The 18,623-nt window shown below is 36.2% G+C and overlaps 1 protein-coding gene across 1 annotated transcript in view; it reads right to left on the bottom strand.

The window, feature by feature from the left end:
• Positions 1-18,369, bottom strand: part of LOC141427362 (uncharacterized) — a gene marked incomplete in the record, with an annotated part of 87,063 nt that extends 68,694 nt beyond the window's left edge. Inside the window, 1 exon segment of the mRNA XM_074086702.1 lies at positions 17,909-18,369. Within this exon segment, the coding sequence (XP_073942803.1) occupies positions 17,909-17,962 (54 nt within the window).
• Positions 18,370-18,623: the final 254 nt, after the last annotated feature.

The raw sequence follows: 18,623 nt of genomic DNA, 5'->3' as shown, positions 1-18,623 counted from the left end.
TAATGACCGTCAGTTTTTCATTTTCTACAGTTTACTATCTATGTCGAGACGGGTCGAGTATAAAACCTTAGATCAATACGAGTATAAGCTTCTTGGTCTGAGTCTGTATGAGTTTATGAATTTAAAATAAAAAACGTCGTTTTTATTTATCGCAAAAGCTACCATACGGTACCTACTTCGAGTAGGTGGCTAAGCTAACTTATAAGGAACAGCGGATGGTCAAGCTAAACAATAGCTAGTCGGTGACGCAATCTCATAAAAGTAAAGACGGGTACATATGTCCTTCAATGCGTCACCATAAAATTTGCTCAAAACCTTGGGTGTCAATCATGGTCATGGATCAAACCTGCGAACTTGAAAAGTATTTACATCAGCGTGTACATCAGCCAAATAAGTGGTCTATCAATTTTTAAACAAGTTTCTATCAGATGAATATGTCGCTAAAGTCGAACTTTCAAGTTGACATACAGGTCTATTGGAGTTATTGTGTGACAGACATGCAAACGATTACCAACTTAAGGGTGGTAGAGCACATATTTGGCTGATGGTACCCAGATAGATACCTATTGAATGCGTATCATCACATTCTTCAAGCTAATATTTTTGTACGAATTTGTAACTTGGATAAAAGGTGTTTTAAAATTAATCCGGAATTAATCAGCAGGTTAGTACCTAGAGAAACCAGTATATTATCAGTAGTATGATACTCGAGAAATCTGTATTTTGTCGTTCTTAAGAACCGTCTCAAATGTTTTATAATATTGTTTTAGCGTCTTAAAATATGCAAGGTTCAAAGGTCACGAAAATTGTTGAACTTATTTTGCAAACATCTCGCTTCTTAAACTTTTTATAAGATTTATTGAAACAGCAGCGAAAATGTAGAGCATAAAATCTATAAATTTTGCCTTAAACATCTCTATTATATGCTCAACTGTTTTAAATAAGAATAGAGCACGAAGAGCATGTAGTGCTCAGTTTTCTCGCACCCTCTTATTTCTGCCCCGAACACCCCGGTAGTTTTGATAAACCGTGAAAACAGTTCATACCTATAGGTGATTTACTGTCATTCGGTACAAAAGGAAAATCGTCCACTTGAATTGACCATTTTGTTTTTGAACCAAAATGAATATTAACCAGAGTGAATTTTGTCACAATGTGCTGAAAAATATTTACAATCAAATTTATTTTATTGAAAATTAATTAAACCCAAATGGAATAATATCATTATAAATTAGGAGCAAAATTAAATAAGCAATTTGAATGTTGTCTAATGATTTCGGGCGCAACATATTTACAATTCGTCATATTCCTGAGTGGACGTAAATACAAGTGGTCGATTTATTATTATTATTATTAATCGTTTATTTCATAATGACACATTTAAATTATTACAAAGTAAATTACACTGCCAAACTGCGTAGCAGTTTGTTGGCAGTTAGAATGCTCTTGAATTCTTGATACACTTGTGTCTTACAACTAATTAGTTATATTCATGCGGAATTATTTAATAGGTATATAATTAATACTAAGCATGCAATTTAAAATTTATTCCCGTAAGGTCCAAAAGCAGCTAAAAATTGGGTACCAATCGTATACCAACACGGTATTTGACAACTCCTGATTTTGCCATATCTTAATATTATTATGAAAATATAGATAAACAGATAGTGTTTAGCGAAGAGAAATTTAATCGGTTGAAATTGGCTTATAGTGATTTTTTGAAAAATCTATATACCTGTCTCTTTCTCAAACGCTTTCTCTATGCAGCAAGTATGGCGGTACTGGCGTGTGACGTCACATGCCAGTATGTCTTTCTCTGTCTAATCTTGAATTTAAAAACCTTTATAACTTTGCCATTAGAAAAGGTAGCTTAAAATTGTTTTTCTATTCGATAACAGGCATTGTGTAGTTTAATTTATAACACACATTTTTTCGCATACATCAAATTTGACAATTTCACCATAAGACAAGGTTTTATTTTCGACGATATACAGGATGGTCAATTTTTCTTGTTGATGTCTTTCAAACTAGCTTTTTCTCGCGGTTTCACCCGCTTGGAATTCGATTCCCTCGGGAACTGTGCATTTTTCCGGGATAAAAAATAGCCTATGTTTACTCTCAAACCCATAAACTATCTCTATGCCAAAAATCACGTCAATCCGTCACTCCGTTTCGACGTGAAAGACGGACAAACATAAAAACACACACATTTTCGCATTTATAATATTAGTAAGTATGGATTGTAACTTTTCTTCTTTGACGTATAATTTCGAGTAAATCCTATTTGAAGGGCCTGTTTCACCATCCATTGATTAGCGTTAACCGACGGTTAAATGTGACGCCGTCTCCGTCTAACAAAACAAATAGAGACGGCATCACACCTAACCACCAGTTAACACTAATCAATGGATGGTGAAACAGCCCCTAATACTCGTAAAATCTGGTTACGGTGATAGTCACATTAAATTACCATCATCATCGTCATTAGTCGGATAACGTCCAGTGTAGAACAAAGGCCTCCCCTTGCAAAAGAGATTTCTTCCTTTGAACGACCTACATTTTAATATATTGTAGATACTCGTTCTCGTTCTACGAGTACCTTACCTAATCGCATCATTTTAATGGCTTTGCAAATACAATATTTTTTAACAAAGCAACGACTGTAATGAACGGAATAACGGGGTGTTTACTTACAAGGGATAATCCTTAGGGAAATACCGGCCATATTTTAAAATTCAAACGCAAATCACCTGAGGGAGGCCTTGTTGAATACTTCATGATGCAATCAACCTCGGGTATTATCATATAGCGATACGCGGGGCGAATGTTTCATCGTTTCGTTGACTACTTAATAACTAATAGTGAGTGTTGTTTTATTCAATTGGGGTGTTTTCAGCGATAAATCCATAATCTAGAGTAGTTTCGTAGAGGCATGAGAAACCACCAAGCAATGGTATAATGAGTGGTTATACCGCAATCTAACAGTTTATTTTTAGGATTCCGTATCTCTGTTGGCAAAACCGCATTCTTATGGAATCACTGTGTTGTCCGTCTATCTATCGGGTGTGGCCTGTAATACGCGCAAAAAATGAAAACATAGATCGTCCTCGTCAAACTGAACAACATTAGTTCAGTGACTTTTAAAAAATAATAAAGTCTTTGAATTTTCTTTTTTTCATACAAATTAAATACTGCTATCAATGTACGCCATCCTAGAACGCAACTGACGTCGCCTGTCAGGCAGTTGTCTCACCGCCGGCGAGGAAACGATTGGCTATCGACTATTTTCTCGCTCAAGAAACGAACAAAAGATATAAGATCCTGTGTGAATAAAAGAGACATATTAATAGTTGATCGCTGGCGGTTCACACTGCCGGCGAGAACTCGCTCTTACATCTTTTGTCGTAGCGACAAGAGCTATAAAAACTCGCTGAGCTATAAAACTAGCTCAACGATACTCGCTCAGCGCTATTAGCACAGAATAAGTAATAGCGGCCGCCCGGCTCGAGCGAGTGGAGCGAGTAGTCGCCCGTCGTGCTTGAACACTCGCTTTTCATTGCTCGCCCACTCGTTTCTAGTTACTCGCTCTACTCGCTTCTCGCTCATCGTCGGCGGTGGGACAAGTGCCTCACGCTACAAACATCAAGCATTTTGCTTTACATTGCTTCTTCGAATAAACTTGAAAGTGTAATAAAAATTAAAAACAAATTATTTATAAAAGTCGCTGAACTAATGTTGTTCAGTTTGAGGAGAATGATCTATGTTTTAATTATTTGCTTATATTACAGGCCACAAAAAATCACTGAATCGAAAAATCATTTTTGTAAACCCCTAATGGTTTTTAAAGACCTATCCAACGATACTCCACATTATAGGTTATAGGGTTGGATGAGAAAAGAATATCACCCCCACTTTACGTCTATGGGAGATACCCTAAAAAAAATTTGTACCATTTTGTCGGCATAGTTTACATATATATCCGTGCAAATTTACAGCTTTCTAGCATTGATAGTCCCTGAGCAAGGCCGCGGACGGACGGACAGACAGACAGACATGGCGAAACTATAGTTTATATATAAGGGTTCCATTTTTGCCATTTTGGCTCCGGAACCCTAAAAAGGACACATTTAAACTCTTGAACCTGGTCAAGTAACAGTCAGGTAAAGTTTGTCCAGTTCAGCAGTGTCTTGTTATTTATTTATTTTAGACATCAACTTCGTATCAAAGAGTGATTTTTATGCAGATCTGTGTCACTGATACTCATGAATTATGTATGAGTACGCTACGATCAGGTTGGCAGAGTTGGTACAGACTATTATATGTAAATATCTATTGCAGGTCCCACAATAATAATGGGAGATCAACTTGAGGATTGGTAGAAACATAAAGGGTAAATGAATCATTACTTATTCATAAAAAAAATGGACGTCAGTGATCTTCTTATCAACTCTTGTGTGTATCATAAAAATTGATCATTGGACGAGAATGAGCGTGGGAGCAAAACAAAATTAAAGTTTGATATCTTGATCAAAGGCGTGTCTATAATCATCAAGTAAGGGGTGAGGGGTTTGTCATAGCATATACTTAGTTTTGGAGGATAAAAGCACGAATATTTTTAAAATTTTAACAGCACTAACGTGGATGAAGCCTAGAGGTGACCACAGAGTTGTAGAAAACTGGCTACCTATAGGATATAAGTATAGGTACTCAATAACTACTTCGATACATCTTCAAAGTTTTTACGGTAAATGATTTCAGGAAACTGATTTCAGGAAAAGAGTAGGTTTTTTATTCGTCGGCATTCATATAAAGCAAATTATGCATTCCGGGACGCGCTGAGCTGACCTCTAATTAATTTAATTATGACTAAGTTTTTTGTTTGATTAAAATAAAACCGACGTACGGTATGAAGCGTATTATTTATTCAACCAACAACTTAGAATAATACCAGCTTTTAAACATCTCTTAATGGATGTGTATGTCTACTTACATGTTTTCATACTTCTATTACAAAATCATCAGCGCCATTAGCTGTATATTTACGTGCAAAGGGCGTTATTATGTTGCTTTGAGGCATAGATCACCCATTATTAAATTATCATATCACAGACAGATGAATAGGTAACGGCGTCGAACTTTCAACTCTTTAAATAACAACTTTATATTCTCACGATATCGTTGGTCGATTTGCCTGCGTACACAATGGGCGGTGTCTCGCCTCTTGCCGAGTAAAAGTACATAATCAATGCGATAGACTGCCGGCATTTACTGCTGCCTTTGTGTATCGAGGCTGGCACAAAAGTCCCAAACGAAATTAGATTTGTGAGAAGGCGCTCACTCAATTTGTCAGCCCTTTCGTGAGCTGAACGTGACACACGACATAAAAGAGCGCGGCACAGCGAAAGTTGCGACACGTCTGTCAAACTAATATTTTTATTGTAAACAGTTAATGGAACAAATTTGTTTGTGTAATAAGTTTCAATACGCAACTTCTTTCGATCACGTAGCTAAAAATCAATGAATGGTTGGTTTATTCTTTTTCACAAGCTGGATTACTGTCAGCTAATTATACTGCTGTTATAATCTGTCTAAGTATTTGTATTTTTAGGGGAGTGAGCGCGGCATGGTGTGTAAATAAACGAACCTAATTGCTGTACAGTTTATTGCACTTTCTTTAGAGTCGTCAAGCACCTGTCTGGATCGATGGATAACGCATTCGAAGATATCGTATATATACCTACGTTGGATGTAGACAAAGCGACTATTATTATCGATGGTAAACTCTACCACATTGACTAAAAGTGTTATATTATGTCCATTCACGTGATATACATATGTTTGCTGGTTTTTTTTACAGTTCGTTGTTGCGTCGACCACAAGACCGTAGGGGCAGCCGGCTTCCGGCTGATATACCACAACCGCTTAGAGCTCAATTGATGTGAAAGATATACCGTCACTTAGAACGCTTGTGCACTGCGTCTAATCCGAAGCCAAGAAAGAACAGAATAAATCAAATTTACCAACTGGGATTCAAGGATAAGTGTAGCCAAGAAAGAACAGAATAAATCAAATTTACCAACTGGGATTCAAGGATAAGTGTACATAAGCTAGTTTGTTCTCCTATTGTAGGAGAGAAACTTACAACCTGAAATCATAGCTGAAATGCCCCTTCATATATCTTAGCTTTATGGTCTTGAAAGGATATATATTCAGATATTTTCGCTAAAATTATACTTTTCAATTAAACTAATTTTAATACGAGTAGTCAGGGTTTCTCAAACTTATGGCTCCACGTACCCCTGTTAAAGTTTCTAGACGATAGCAAACCCCTACCTCCCCCCCAAAGAAAGTAATAAAATTGACTGTTGGAGAAACTAAGGTTATTTTTATTTCAATCATCATCATTCATTTGTATATTATTTATTTCAATAAAAGGTAACAAATATAGGTAAGAATCATCTTGCCAACGAAAATACAAACTGAAACAAACAAATAAGTAACAAACTTGGAGTTGAAATAAAAATACCCAAATCCAAAACCCAAATCTTAATCATCTTGCTAGTTTGCAGCCTGGTGGTTTTTGGAGTCACGTAAACCTTGTCGCGAACCACCTACCGTCGAATAGCGAACCCCTAGGGGTTCGCGTACCCCACTTTGAGTAACCTTGGATTAAATCATTTATCGAGTCTTCTGTTAACACATTTGTTTTACATAGTCCAATCCCAAACGAAATTAAACAAACATGTTTTCGATTTCAGATCGGACTATGAGCGAGCAGTTCTCATTGTACGACTTGGCCGGGTTTATCAGAGCTTGGAGGCTCCACGCGACCGGTTGCGCGTTGCGTTGGTGTTACTTAAGTTAAGTACGAGAGATGCGGCGATAACATGATTGTGACTTGCCACCACGTCGTCTGACACTATTACATATCTTCCAAAATATTTACTAGGGAGAGCTGTACCTGTGACTTAATTGTGGGACTGTTGGAAGCAATTAATTATATTTATGAAAAGAATAGATGTTATTAGCGCAAAGAAAATGAAGCGTGAAAAAGACACCAAATTAGTCTCAGATTCTCTAACTCTAACCGCATGTGATGTCAAAGAAAATGACTACCGTATGCTTATAGCAAAAAGGACAAAAAGGGAATGAGACAATGTGTTTCTGCTATGTTTGGTTTGGACGCGGGGTTTGGAGCATATTTTTCAGATGTTTTGTAAGAATATGACGTATCTCCACATATTATAAAATTATTGGTTGAAAGCGTTGAAAGTAACAAAATCCATGTAAACATTAAAATTTGTTTCGTTAGTCAATGGTCCGATTTGTCTGGTCATGATCATGACATAAGGGTTTTTATTATTTGCGATAGACCACTGGAAATTATTTACAATTTACAGTCAACATTATGGATAAAATTAATTAGCAATCTGAACGTAACGTTATCTTGCAGATTAATGCCAAAGGTTACTACCCTATACAAAGGTTTTCACATTTGATATCATTGTGAGTTGTTTTTGTCACAATTCACTATTATTACTTGCAGAGTATTATATAATTTGTGCTAGCAGTTAAGCAAGCTCAAACACCTACCGTTAGCGAATAAAGAAACATCAAAGTGACACAAGCTATGAATTATTCCGAGACAGAAATAACTTAAACAAAATATAAATATCTTTCAGTATAACTTGGACAAAGCCCTACCTAGTTTAATTTATTGTACGAAGCTGCCAAAAGCGAGACGATGGCATTCCCCATAGAACTAACAATCGCCCATTAAACCGACCCGACTGCGCTGCTGCATTAAATAAGACGAAGTGGTTTCTGCAGTTTTTAAACGAACCTTACATGGATGGATATTGGTTATGCAGATTGCTTTATATGATGTTCAGAAACGGGAACGAGTATAGCGATCCAACTTGCGTCGGTCGAGTCCGGGGAATATATTTTATGCAGAAAAACTTTAGCTTCTAGGATAAGGTAGTCAGCGTGTTAGGTATTACTTTAGCTCAAGACTCAAGAGTAAATAGGTAGGCATTGTACGATCAGGCGGGCGGTATTTTTTCAATGTTTTTTTTTGCTTCTGAAATCACAAGTACTCAGGATTATTTTGCAATAAAAATAAATGTAAAAAAATGACAATTCCGAATAACACAACTTAAAATCTTAGTGCGGATATACATTTTCAAACAATCAGAAATATCTCGAAAACGGTGAGACTTTTACGAAGGTCACTTTTCTATATTTGGCCCATGACCTGCAGGGCTACTACGAAACTCGAAGTTCGTGTCGTGTGGTCCCTCTGACATTTATACTATTTAATACGAGAGTGAGAGGGACAGCACGACACGAACTTCGAGTTTCGAGTTTCGTAGTAGCCCTGCTGCTCTCATTGTAGATACTAATACAATGAATACCTACTAAATTGTAAAATAGGTACTAAAACGCTATCGCAATAGTTAAAATAAATGAAATATTTAATATGATATTAGAGAAACTACTGCGATTAATCCGTAGCCTTTTATACAGAATATGTATCAAAATTTATATTTTTTCATCATGAAAAACTTGGCTGTGTAACATTTTTCTTTTGCTGAGCATTTCATTTTCCTGCCATAGGTACTCGCTCACATAACTCAACATGAGATGAAACGGTTAAAAGCGTTTGAATGCACCTTGTGGTCTGCAAGCCCTTTAATAACGGTAAGGCTTCGTTCATAGCTGTAGTAAATTGAAGCTGTTAGCGAATCATTGCCTGCATAAAATAAATTGTTCCCGGAGTACCGTTTCAATGTCAGCATCGGCCGTCGCTGTTCTGAAATTATTTGTACCGTAAGTCTTGTGCATACTAAGGAAGTTCATCATTGCGCTTTATAGTCTAGTAGTCTACTAGCCTATAGGGCCAGTACAGACGGAGTGCATTCCAACTGCAACGTATACTTGTTTTTGAGCATAATCAAATCATTGTTTTCTCCGAAGCCTATTTGTACAATTTTGTTCTCAAAGCAGCCAGCCCACCAGTTTCTTTGATGACACAGGTGTGGTTTTTGTGTTGTTAGGCAGCGATAGAAGTGATCCACAATTAACATTTCAATGTAGGTATTCTAAGTAGAGAATTATTTCAGTTTAATTATACATATATTATTGCGATATTTGTTCAAGTTTCTTCCTGAATTTAATTTGTCTTAAATTTTTGTGTATTATGTAGTATTTTTTTTGTTTGTCATCATTGTATTAGTAGGGGATAATTACGATTTTCAAAACTCCGATTTTCACAATTCTTAAGACATGTAATTCCGATTACTTACTTAAAAACACGAAATTTGTTTTTCCGAATTTCAAATATCGATTTTTGTAATACATGCGCTTTTTAAAACTCCGAAGAATGAAAAACACGAAATGTTATTGGCCCGAAGTACAGTCTTCGGTTATTCAATTTCCGAAATGACATTGCTAATTCGGAAATATGACATTCGGCAAAATAAACCTTGTGGTTTTAATAATCGGAATCTTGAATTTCAAATCTCGAATTAATATCAATCAATTTAGGTAAATTAACCCGCATTAGTTAGGTTAGATTAGAATTGCGTCAAGGCGCGAAGCGCCTTAACTACGCGGAATAAGAGCTCCGCGAATCGGAGCTCCGTCGACCTTGTGTCACATTGCTGAAAATGAATAACAGTTACTACTTTTTTAGAACTAAGCTTACTTTTAGAAGTCGGGTAAGTTATTGATCGGTGTAATGATATACGGAATTTTTAAAATCGGTATTTTAGTAATCGGAATTCGTATTTTTGACATTTCGTATTATTATTGAGTCCGAGTAGTCAGACTTCTTATTGTTCGGTGTATTAAAATTCGGATTTATAAAAATCGAAATTTTAAACCTTAGATGTTTTTAATTTTCTGATTTATAAAAATCGGATTTATGAAGAATCGGAATAGTCATATTAGGAGCTTTAAATAAAACATTCGGAATTATAAAAATCGGTATTTTGAAGTTCGTGATTCCGACTTTCGGAATTTCGTTTTTCGTATTTATGTAGTGTACCTACCCAAAATAAATGCATGTTACCTACGATTAATTTGTTTAAAAAACCTAGGAACGATGGCATTCTTGTTCTAATATTAAATTCCGCGCCTGACGGAAGTAAAGCCAAAGAACTGCATGCTAGTTGCATAGCAGAGAGCGAGTGCCTTTGTAGCATTGTGTTGTTGATTACATTTTTAATTGTACTTCCGCGATCCGCCACCTCTAATGTTGAAAGTTCAGAATTTAGCTTAAGTTGTGTTCAAAAGGATTTTGAAGGTCTAATACCATCAATAGCATTATACAGTATATTAAATAAATAAATCACAATTTAATGATGTGTGTGATGCTCCCAATCCGCACTGGGCCCGCGTGGGACTGACTACGGGCCAAGGTCTTTCATCCTGAAAGGTGTGCCCAGCAGTGGGACGTTTTATAGGCTGGGATGATGATGATTAAAAATCACAAGAAAATTAAAGTAGATTCGTGCTCTTCTAATGATAAAGTCAAAGACAGCATTAAGAAATCAACCTTCATTAAAATCATGACTTCGTATATGTAAAGTTATATTAAATTATTATTATTTCAATTGATAATTATTGGATTAGACTATTGGAAGAAGCCGAAACCTCCTTGGGAAAATATCTGGCAACATTCCGATTGCAATTGGGGATGTCTAAAAAAATTACCCATGGTTTTTATATTTTTTTGTACAGAAAAGTCAATTATAAGAAACTAATTTCAATATTTTTTCATTTAGTTCACTACTTTTTTCAAAATTAATTATTGAAAATATTTTGGTTGATGACGTCACAATTCGATAAAGTGCTACCACATAGTTGATTAGTTCATGACTTTGTCATGTGGCACCCTCTTATTTTTATTTTTTTTATCTGTGGTCAAGTTTAGTGTCAACCGTCAACCAACTTTCACTATTGTCAATCCGTTCCATCCTCGTAACATAATTGTTTTTCCCTGGATTCCGATTACCCTAATATACTTACTCGTCGACCTGTGCTAGTACCTTGGACTGAACCTGCTTATTCGTTGAACTTTGCTTGCCTCTGGATACCGAGATGAATAAAAAATGTATTGTACCAAGTCGCACCAACACTACTAGCCGTAATAGTAAAAAAGCTTTTGTGCACGTAAATAAAAACTTGAAAAAGCTATGGTGTTATAAATAAGATATCGATGTCGATTCAAAACGCCAGTGTTATTGCTGTGAAGATCATCTAAACGTAAGTAATTTATTTTATACACTTACTAACCTACAAATACGAGTATAACTATTGTCGTATTTGCAGAAGATGCACTATCATGCGTGAAACTTGAGTCATGTCTGATTTATGTTGGAGTGCAGTAAAAAGGGCAGAGAATTCCAGATATTACATACTTAATTATTTTGTATATGAGTAGGGCTCACAAAATACCAACTTTAGAAAATGGTATAGTATTATTTTAAGTAAGGAGAGGAGGTTTATAATTAATTGTTTAGATCTGGTTCAGTTAGCATTTATTTTATAAATCTAATAAATAACGCCGTTTTTTATGTACCCATGTAATTTAGTTTTCATCGTATTAAGCTTCTGTACCATGAACCTAATTTAGTTTTTTTTTTTATAGCTGGAAGAAGATTTAGAAAAGTGATATTTAGCCACCAAACTCAGTCATCATGGCAGACAGAGGCTTCAAATAAATTGAAACTGAGCTGATAACAAAAGGTGTCAAGTTGCTCCGCCCTCCCAGCGTGTACTCTGGTATCAAGCCTAGTAAAGCAGAAGTAATAAAGACAAAGTAATAGCAAGTCTCAGAGTACATGTTAAGAGGTTTATCAGAAGAATTAAGAGAGTTTAGACTTTTAAAACCCCATTCTGTCATAAACCATAAACATGTAAGTTACATGAACATGATGTTGTTGTTAAAGCATGCGGTGTGATTAATTTGCAAAGTGAGATAATAAAAAGTGAATAAACAACCAAAATAGTTTTATTTTATTTTCAACCTTAAAACTACTCACATTATATTTTCATCAGTATCACCTTGTTTAGTTAACTTTTTTAAGGCATAGCATTTTGACGACCAGATGGCCTAGTGGTTAGAGAACCTGATTACGAAGCTTGGGGTCCCGCTTTCGATTCCCGTGTCAGGGCAGATATTTGTATGAAAAATACGAATATTGCTTTCAGGTCTTGGGTGTTTAATATGTATTTAAGTATGTATCTATGTATATAAGTATGTTTTTCCGTTGCCTAGTACCCATAACACAAGCTTTTCTTAGCTTACTTTGGGACTAGGTCAATTGGTGTGAATTGTCCCGTGATATTTACGTGCAGAACGATCGGTATCCGGGACCAAGCCAAGTTGTTTTCAAAGAGAGAAGTGTAAGTCGTCGTAAGTGCAGAAAGATCGGCGTCCGGTTTAACCAAAGGTACAATTCATTCAGAAAAGGTCATCGGAATCCGGTATAAACACAGCCAGGGTATTTTACTTAATTCCGCTCAATACAATATTCGTCGCAAAACAAACAAGAATGACAATTTACAGTAATGACACTTTGCCGGCACTGTCAGTGCCAAATGTCAGATTGCCGATCCAAATCAAACTCCGTAGTATAATCCACGCGTAAATTGTGAAGAGTTCTAACCACACAGAATAAAGTACGACTTGGACCGGTTACGCAATTTACACCAATGTCAAATGAAGGTCATAGCTTATTTGTTAAATAATAAATTAATTACATTATATTAAAATTAAATAACTACAGAAAACGAGTTAAAAAGCATTTATCTCGAAATGGTTTTCGATTTACTACACATTGCAAAAAAATAGACATCCCCAATTATATTACCGCTGGGAGATTAGCCTTCATTAATAAGATAATAAGTTAATATTTTATTTTTATTTTGTAGACCATTTTTGTTGACTGTACTTTAATTACAGCATTGTAAAAGGTAAGCTAAGGGACAGCTCTAATATACACATATACCTACCTAATTCTACGACAATAGTACCTATATTTTGGAAGTACATAGGTGAAAATCGAAATGCAAGATTTTATTAACATTATAATTTTACTCAGGCACAGTCGAGTTCATAAAATTGTGAGTAAAAATGTGATCAATAATATCTGAACACGCTTCTACGCCGGATAACAATAGAGTCGTGTTCAGATATTTATGATTAAAATTTTGCTCACAAGTTTATGAACTCGACTGTACCTGTGTAAAAGAATATTTAAAATCAATTATTATATTTGTATTATGGCGGATGACTTTGGTAACCATGGAAGAGCTATCTGCACTACACTAACTACTTGCTTCACTCGTAAATATAGGTACCAACCCAACCCACCACATTCCATGCAATTATGGTATAACCAGCCCTGTTCAGCTTTAGATTGCACGCACAAAATCATCACAACGGGCACTACTTACGTTCTCACAATTGGAAAGGTCCCATTCCGTGTAACAAACGATGGCGTACCGAAGACCTTGGCAGGCGAGAGAACGAGGCGATTCACGAGTTCACGAAGCTATTCGCTTTTGTTATCTTGAATTAAACGTCCAGTTCAATTTAAAGTTTAGCTGTATAGCAATGTTCCAAAGTGGATCATCATTGCGGTCGTTACCCGAATTCGGCTCCTCGTTGACTCTACATCATTGATTCGGCCCATTCCCACAATTATTGCTCCAGGATTTAAATATTCATTCAAATATTTGTTTGGGCTAGTGCCCAGTTGTTTATTTATTTATTTATATACATTCATGTCATGTTCATTTGCTTTATAATATAGATTTTACATGATTAGGTTGAAGGTGCATGACACCCTGTTAGAGAATGTACCAAATCACATTTTGTGCCCGGCTATTGTCATCCAGTGCGATAGCGTAGAGAAAAAAACATCTAATTGCTTTCCTTTAAACATGTAAGTTACTAAAACTAGAGTGTGTAAGTCTACGGGAAAACTATCATGAAAGGTTCTAGCCTAGATGTTCTCTATCAATACTAATTGAAGACTATGATAATTCTGTCAAAAGTATTGCAACTACGAAGAAGACAACATTTAAAGGTATGTACCATAACACCGGACACAAGGCTCATCTCCAGAATTAATTGGGCTTGGGAAAACATGTCGAAAACTATTTTAACTAACAAAGTTGAACACGAGAGGGAATGGGAGAAGATACAAAGAGGAATGTGCGAGGGACATCTTTCAATGCCACAGTAACAGCTTACTTACTAAATTATCAAATATATAATGATAGAAAGTTTATGTACATGTCAATATATTTCGTAATCTATTACGTGCACATTATGAACTTGAGCTGTCGAACTCTCAAGCCAAACGGTCGACATTGGGCACAATAAATCACTAATTATGATTTCTATTCACCACCCGCCCGTTCTCAGACAATTAATGACGAACACTGCCTCGATACGATCGGTTTTATAGAACTGGATTTATTAGAAAAGAGGCTGAAAGTACAGTCATACTCAAGGGTGCGATTGAGGTTTTCTATTTACACAGTTTTGTATTGCAAAGCCATAGGTATAAAACAAACTCAGAGCTAATAGTTAAGTAACATTTGTGTGGAAAACAATTTTTTCTATCGTAAAAAGCGCAGCATTTTTCTGTTACCTAAATTAGACAAGTTAGGATTAAATTTGAGTTTGCTTTTTATACTCTAGACTAGACGACCAGATGGCCTAGTGGTTAGAGAACCTGACTACGAAGCTTGAGGTCCCGGGTTCGATTCCCGTGTCGGGGCAGATATTTGTATGAAAAATACGAATGTTTGTTCTCGGGTCTTGGGTGTTTACTACGTATTTAAGTATGTATCTATCTATATAATTATATTTATCCGTTGCTTAGTACCCATAACACAAGCTTTGCTAAGCTTACTTTGGGATTAGGTCAATTGGTGTGAATTGTCCCGTAATATTTATTATTATTATTATACTCGGTAGGCATTTCTTAAATATGTAGAAAGGCACCATTAGTTTCATACATATTAGGTTCATACATGCATAATTTATTTACTTTTCGTTTCGAACTTACAATTCTAGCTTCTTACTTTCGATATACTTGTGACTCTACCACTAATTAATAAACTTAGCAGCAGTCTATTTAAGTGTACATTAAAACTTATTTTAAAATATTTTTCGTTGCTATTAAGATAAATTATTCGTTTTAATGGCAACCTTCACCTGAATAAAATTTTTGTCAAGTAACTGTACCTGCAATAAACCTGAGATTGGTCTCACAAAAACGGTATTGTTCGCGAATCGGACTCATGGGTGCTGTGCCAGTGACATGATGAAGATTAATATTCCACCTTGCGTCCATTGTAAAGCTTTCACTCGACAATTGAACCCAGCAGTATTTTCATCACGCTACGCCTTGGAGCGTTAAGCCAACCGGAGAGGTCAACGACAAGCCTACCCCTCTCCCAAAGTGATGACCAACGCTCATAGGTGGGGGCTAATTTCCGAAATCATATTTGTGCAAAATACCAATCGAAAATGGTGGAAAACTGCGCTGAATTTGAAATTCGAGTACTGCGAGTAGTAGAAAATTACAGCAGTAGAAAATTAATATTTTTATTTTTATAATTAATTAATTAATATTTTTATAATAGTAATATTTTAGCTTTTTACAGTGAGTCCCTTGTGCCAGTTTGATTATAGGCGTGGGTGGGTGGGTTTTCAATTTTGTCTGATCACATGTGATAAACAAATTCATTGTTGTCTTGACTTTTCTTATGCCCACATTATTTACCTAGCCTTTTCCGTGGAAATAAACAAATTATTTTGTATGTTAATTAGTGCACATGACGTCTCCGTTCTGCTTAAGGCTCTAAGCGTTGTACACTCCAATTTACAACTTTAACGATAATCACAATTTGTTTCTTCAATTGTTATTGCATTTCACGACCGGAAACCCGGGCATGTTAGACGAAATTGTTTTCACAAGTTATAAATAGGTGGGTACATCTAATTTATAACTGATTCAATCTTGTTACCGTTATTCGTGAGGGCCTGTGCACAGGTCCCCAGAAAATTACTAAGAAGGTCAAAATTTACTTTTTAATACAAGCTTTTTTTGCTGACTGTACTTATATTGACACCCAAACTACATTTGAACACCAAATTTCAAGTCAATGCCGTTAACCGTTGAAGAGTTTCGTCCTGTGGAGACGATCCTGGCCGGACTACCAGGATGTCACTTTCAGATTATTATATTGTCACCAGATTTACATAAGTTTACCAAATTTCAAGTCGACTGGACTAGGTAGGTACTGGAAGTGGGTTAAATTTAAGTTGCAAGATTTGACCCAAATAAATAAATAAACAATTAAATAAACGAACAGGGAAAGTTAAATAAAAGCTTGTTAAAATCTGACTGCGTTATGAAAAACTCTAAGGGGCTGTTTCACCATCCATTGATTAGTGTTAACTGACGGTTAAAAAAATGTGATGCTGTCTCTTTATAAGACATGTCTAGTAATTTAACTGAACTTTGTTAAATACACAACTTAAACATTAACAGTTGCCACTCATTAAGTTACTATTTTGATTAAATGGTTATACACTAGCCTTGTTTATTCTTCTTAGTTTTTATGTAAAGTTTTTTTAGACAGTCGAGTCTTAGATCTTTTTGTAATAAATTAATGAAACCAATAACGGCAGGCTGTTTACTTTATTTTGTGTTTGTCTTCTTTTGTTTGATTAAGTATTCTACGTGTTGTTATTATCATTATTTATTATGTTTTAATAATTGCCGCAATATTATCACTCGACTGCCCTAGATAAGGGCTACCTACTGATTGTTCTTAAACAAACAACAGACAGCCTACCTACCAATCTTTCGTGCTGTAATATCTTTAAGCAACTGCTTCACATATAATACACTCACACATTTTATGCAACCTTAATTAATTTCGCTTCTAGATTATGTAGTATGGTGGGTAATTAATTATTTCTTAGTTTAATTTGACCGATTGCAACTAACAAACTAAGTACTTGGGTAACTATGTTGTTGTAACGCTGTTTCTTTAGCGTACACCGTTAAAGTTATCTTTTAACAAGGTAAAGCTTTTAAACTCATTTCACATTTGTGGCATAACCTGTAAATATCGCCTGTGATCGCTACCATGTCGCTAATCCTAAATTAACTCGGTAGGTACTTTATCTTTATGTGAATACATAATAGTAACAGATAATATGGTTAATACTTTATGTACAAAATGTTGCATTTCCGTCTTAAAATTACGTCATAAAATCTTTTTACATTTCCGAATGTTGGTGTGCAAATACACTGCCGATACAGACATGCATCTTTGCTTACGTATTCACGCTTATAAAGAATCCGTACCTGGAAACTGTTTGAGGACATTGAATGACTTATGCAATTGGAATTCAGGCATCCATTTTGTAAACACCTACACTTTTTACACGTTTGTTGTTGTATTATTGAAAGTGGTCGTGTAATCTTTATGTCGAATTGGAACAGAGAGCTCTCTTCTGAAGAGTTTTGACCTAAACTCAACTTGCGCAATTAGTAAAGATCAATCAAGGTTAATGAAGCAGATGTGAGTAGTTACTCGTTTACAATGATGAATAGAATGTGCTTCTTAAAATTGATCGCAGCTGGTTAAAGTCAAATCCTATTAAACAGTGAGGAAAAGCCGGCTACTAATGCACCAGCAATGGCGAAATGCAAAATGGATGATATTTGAATAGGTAAGGTAGAGCCCTTCTATCGCCTCGTTGTTATCCTTTCAAAATTATTAATATGTTTTCATGTTCTGCATTTACTCTGAGTGTAGTAGTAGAATGGCGACATCTGAAATAGAAGACTAAGCGTAGACGTACCATATCGCACTGCGCTTCAGTGTCGTCGTCATAGAAGATTTCGGCGTCTTCCATCCCTGCGGCTTCGAGCGCCTCACTTGGCCAGGCTCTGCGGCCCGCTCATACACACTCGCGGCCGGGCAACCGGCATTCGAACACGCACTGATACCAGCTCCAACCAACAACACCAAAACCGCTATCGGAACGAATTTTGCGACCGAATTCGGGATAATCCTATGAGTCACGCGATCCAACTGACTGAATGCAACACCGAGACCCCACGGCGGCAAGTGTGGGTGTCCTTAACGAACCGAATGAGACGTAACGAGTCTCGCTGGCGACGTAGCTCACGTAAAATCAGATTGAATAGCTTATAGTCTTGATTGATCTATTTTTTGTCGTTCAAGGGCGATCCGATGAGTGCGCCCAGGTTTTCCAGACGGTGTTTTTGTGATGTACTGCGTAGAAAGCCGCCGAGGCCGGAACGAGGGTGGCGCGCGCACCGCAGGGGTGCATTGATCGGGCATCCACTGCGCATGTCCCCTTTGTGAATTTCTCGGCTGTTTTGACGTATGTCGCGCCGACGTAGACGACTTTTCACAGTTTCTACTAAAAAGGGTTTGTTGGTAAAACAATGACGTCCTAAAAGGAAAGCACTTGTGATGTGGCTCTTCTGGTGTTGCAGGTGTCCATGGGCGACGGTAATCGTTTACCATCAGGCGATCCGTTTGCTCGT

This window comes from Choristoneura fumiferana, chromosome 4, assembly GCF_025370935.1.
Source record: "Choristoneura fumiferana chromosome 4, NRCan_CFum_1, whole genome shotgun sequence".
Lineage (NCBI taxonomy): Eukaryota > Metazoa > Arthropoda > Insecta > Lepidoptera > Tortricidae > Choristoneura > Choristoneura fumiferana.
Note: the sequence above shows the minus strand (reverse complement) of the source record. Positions and strands in the feature narration are given on the sequence as shown.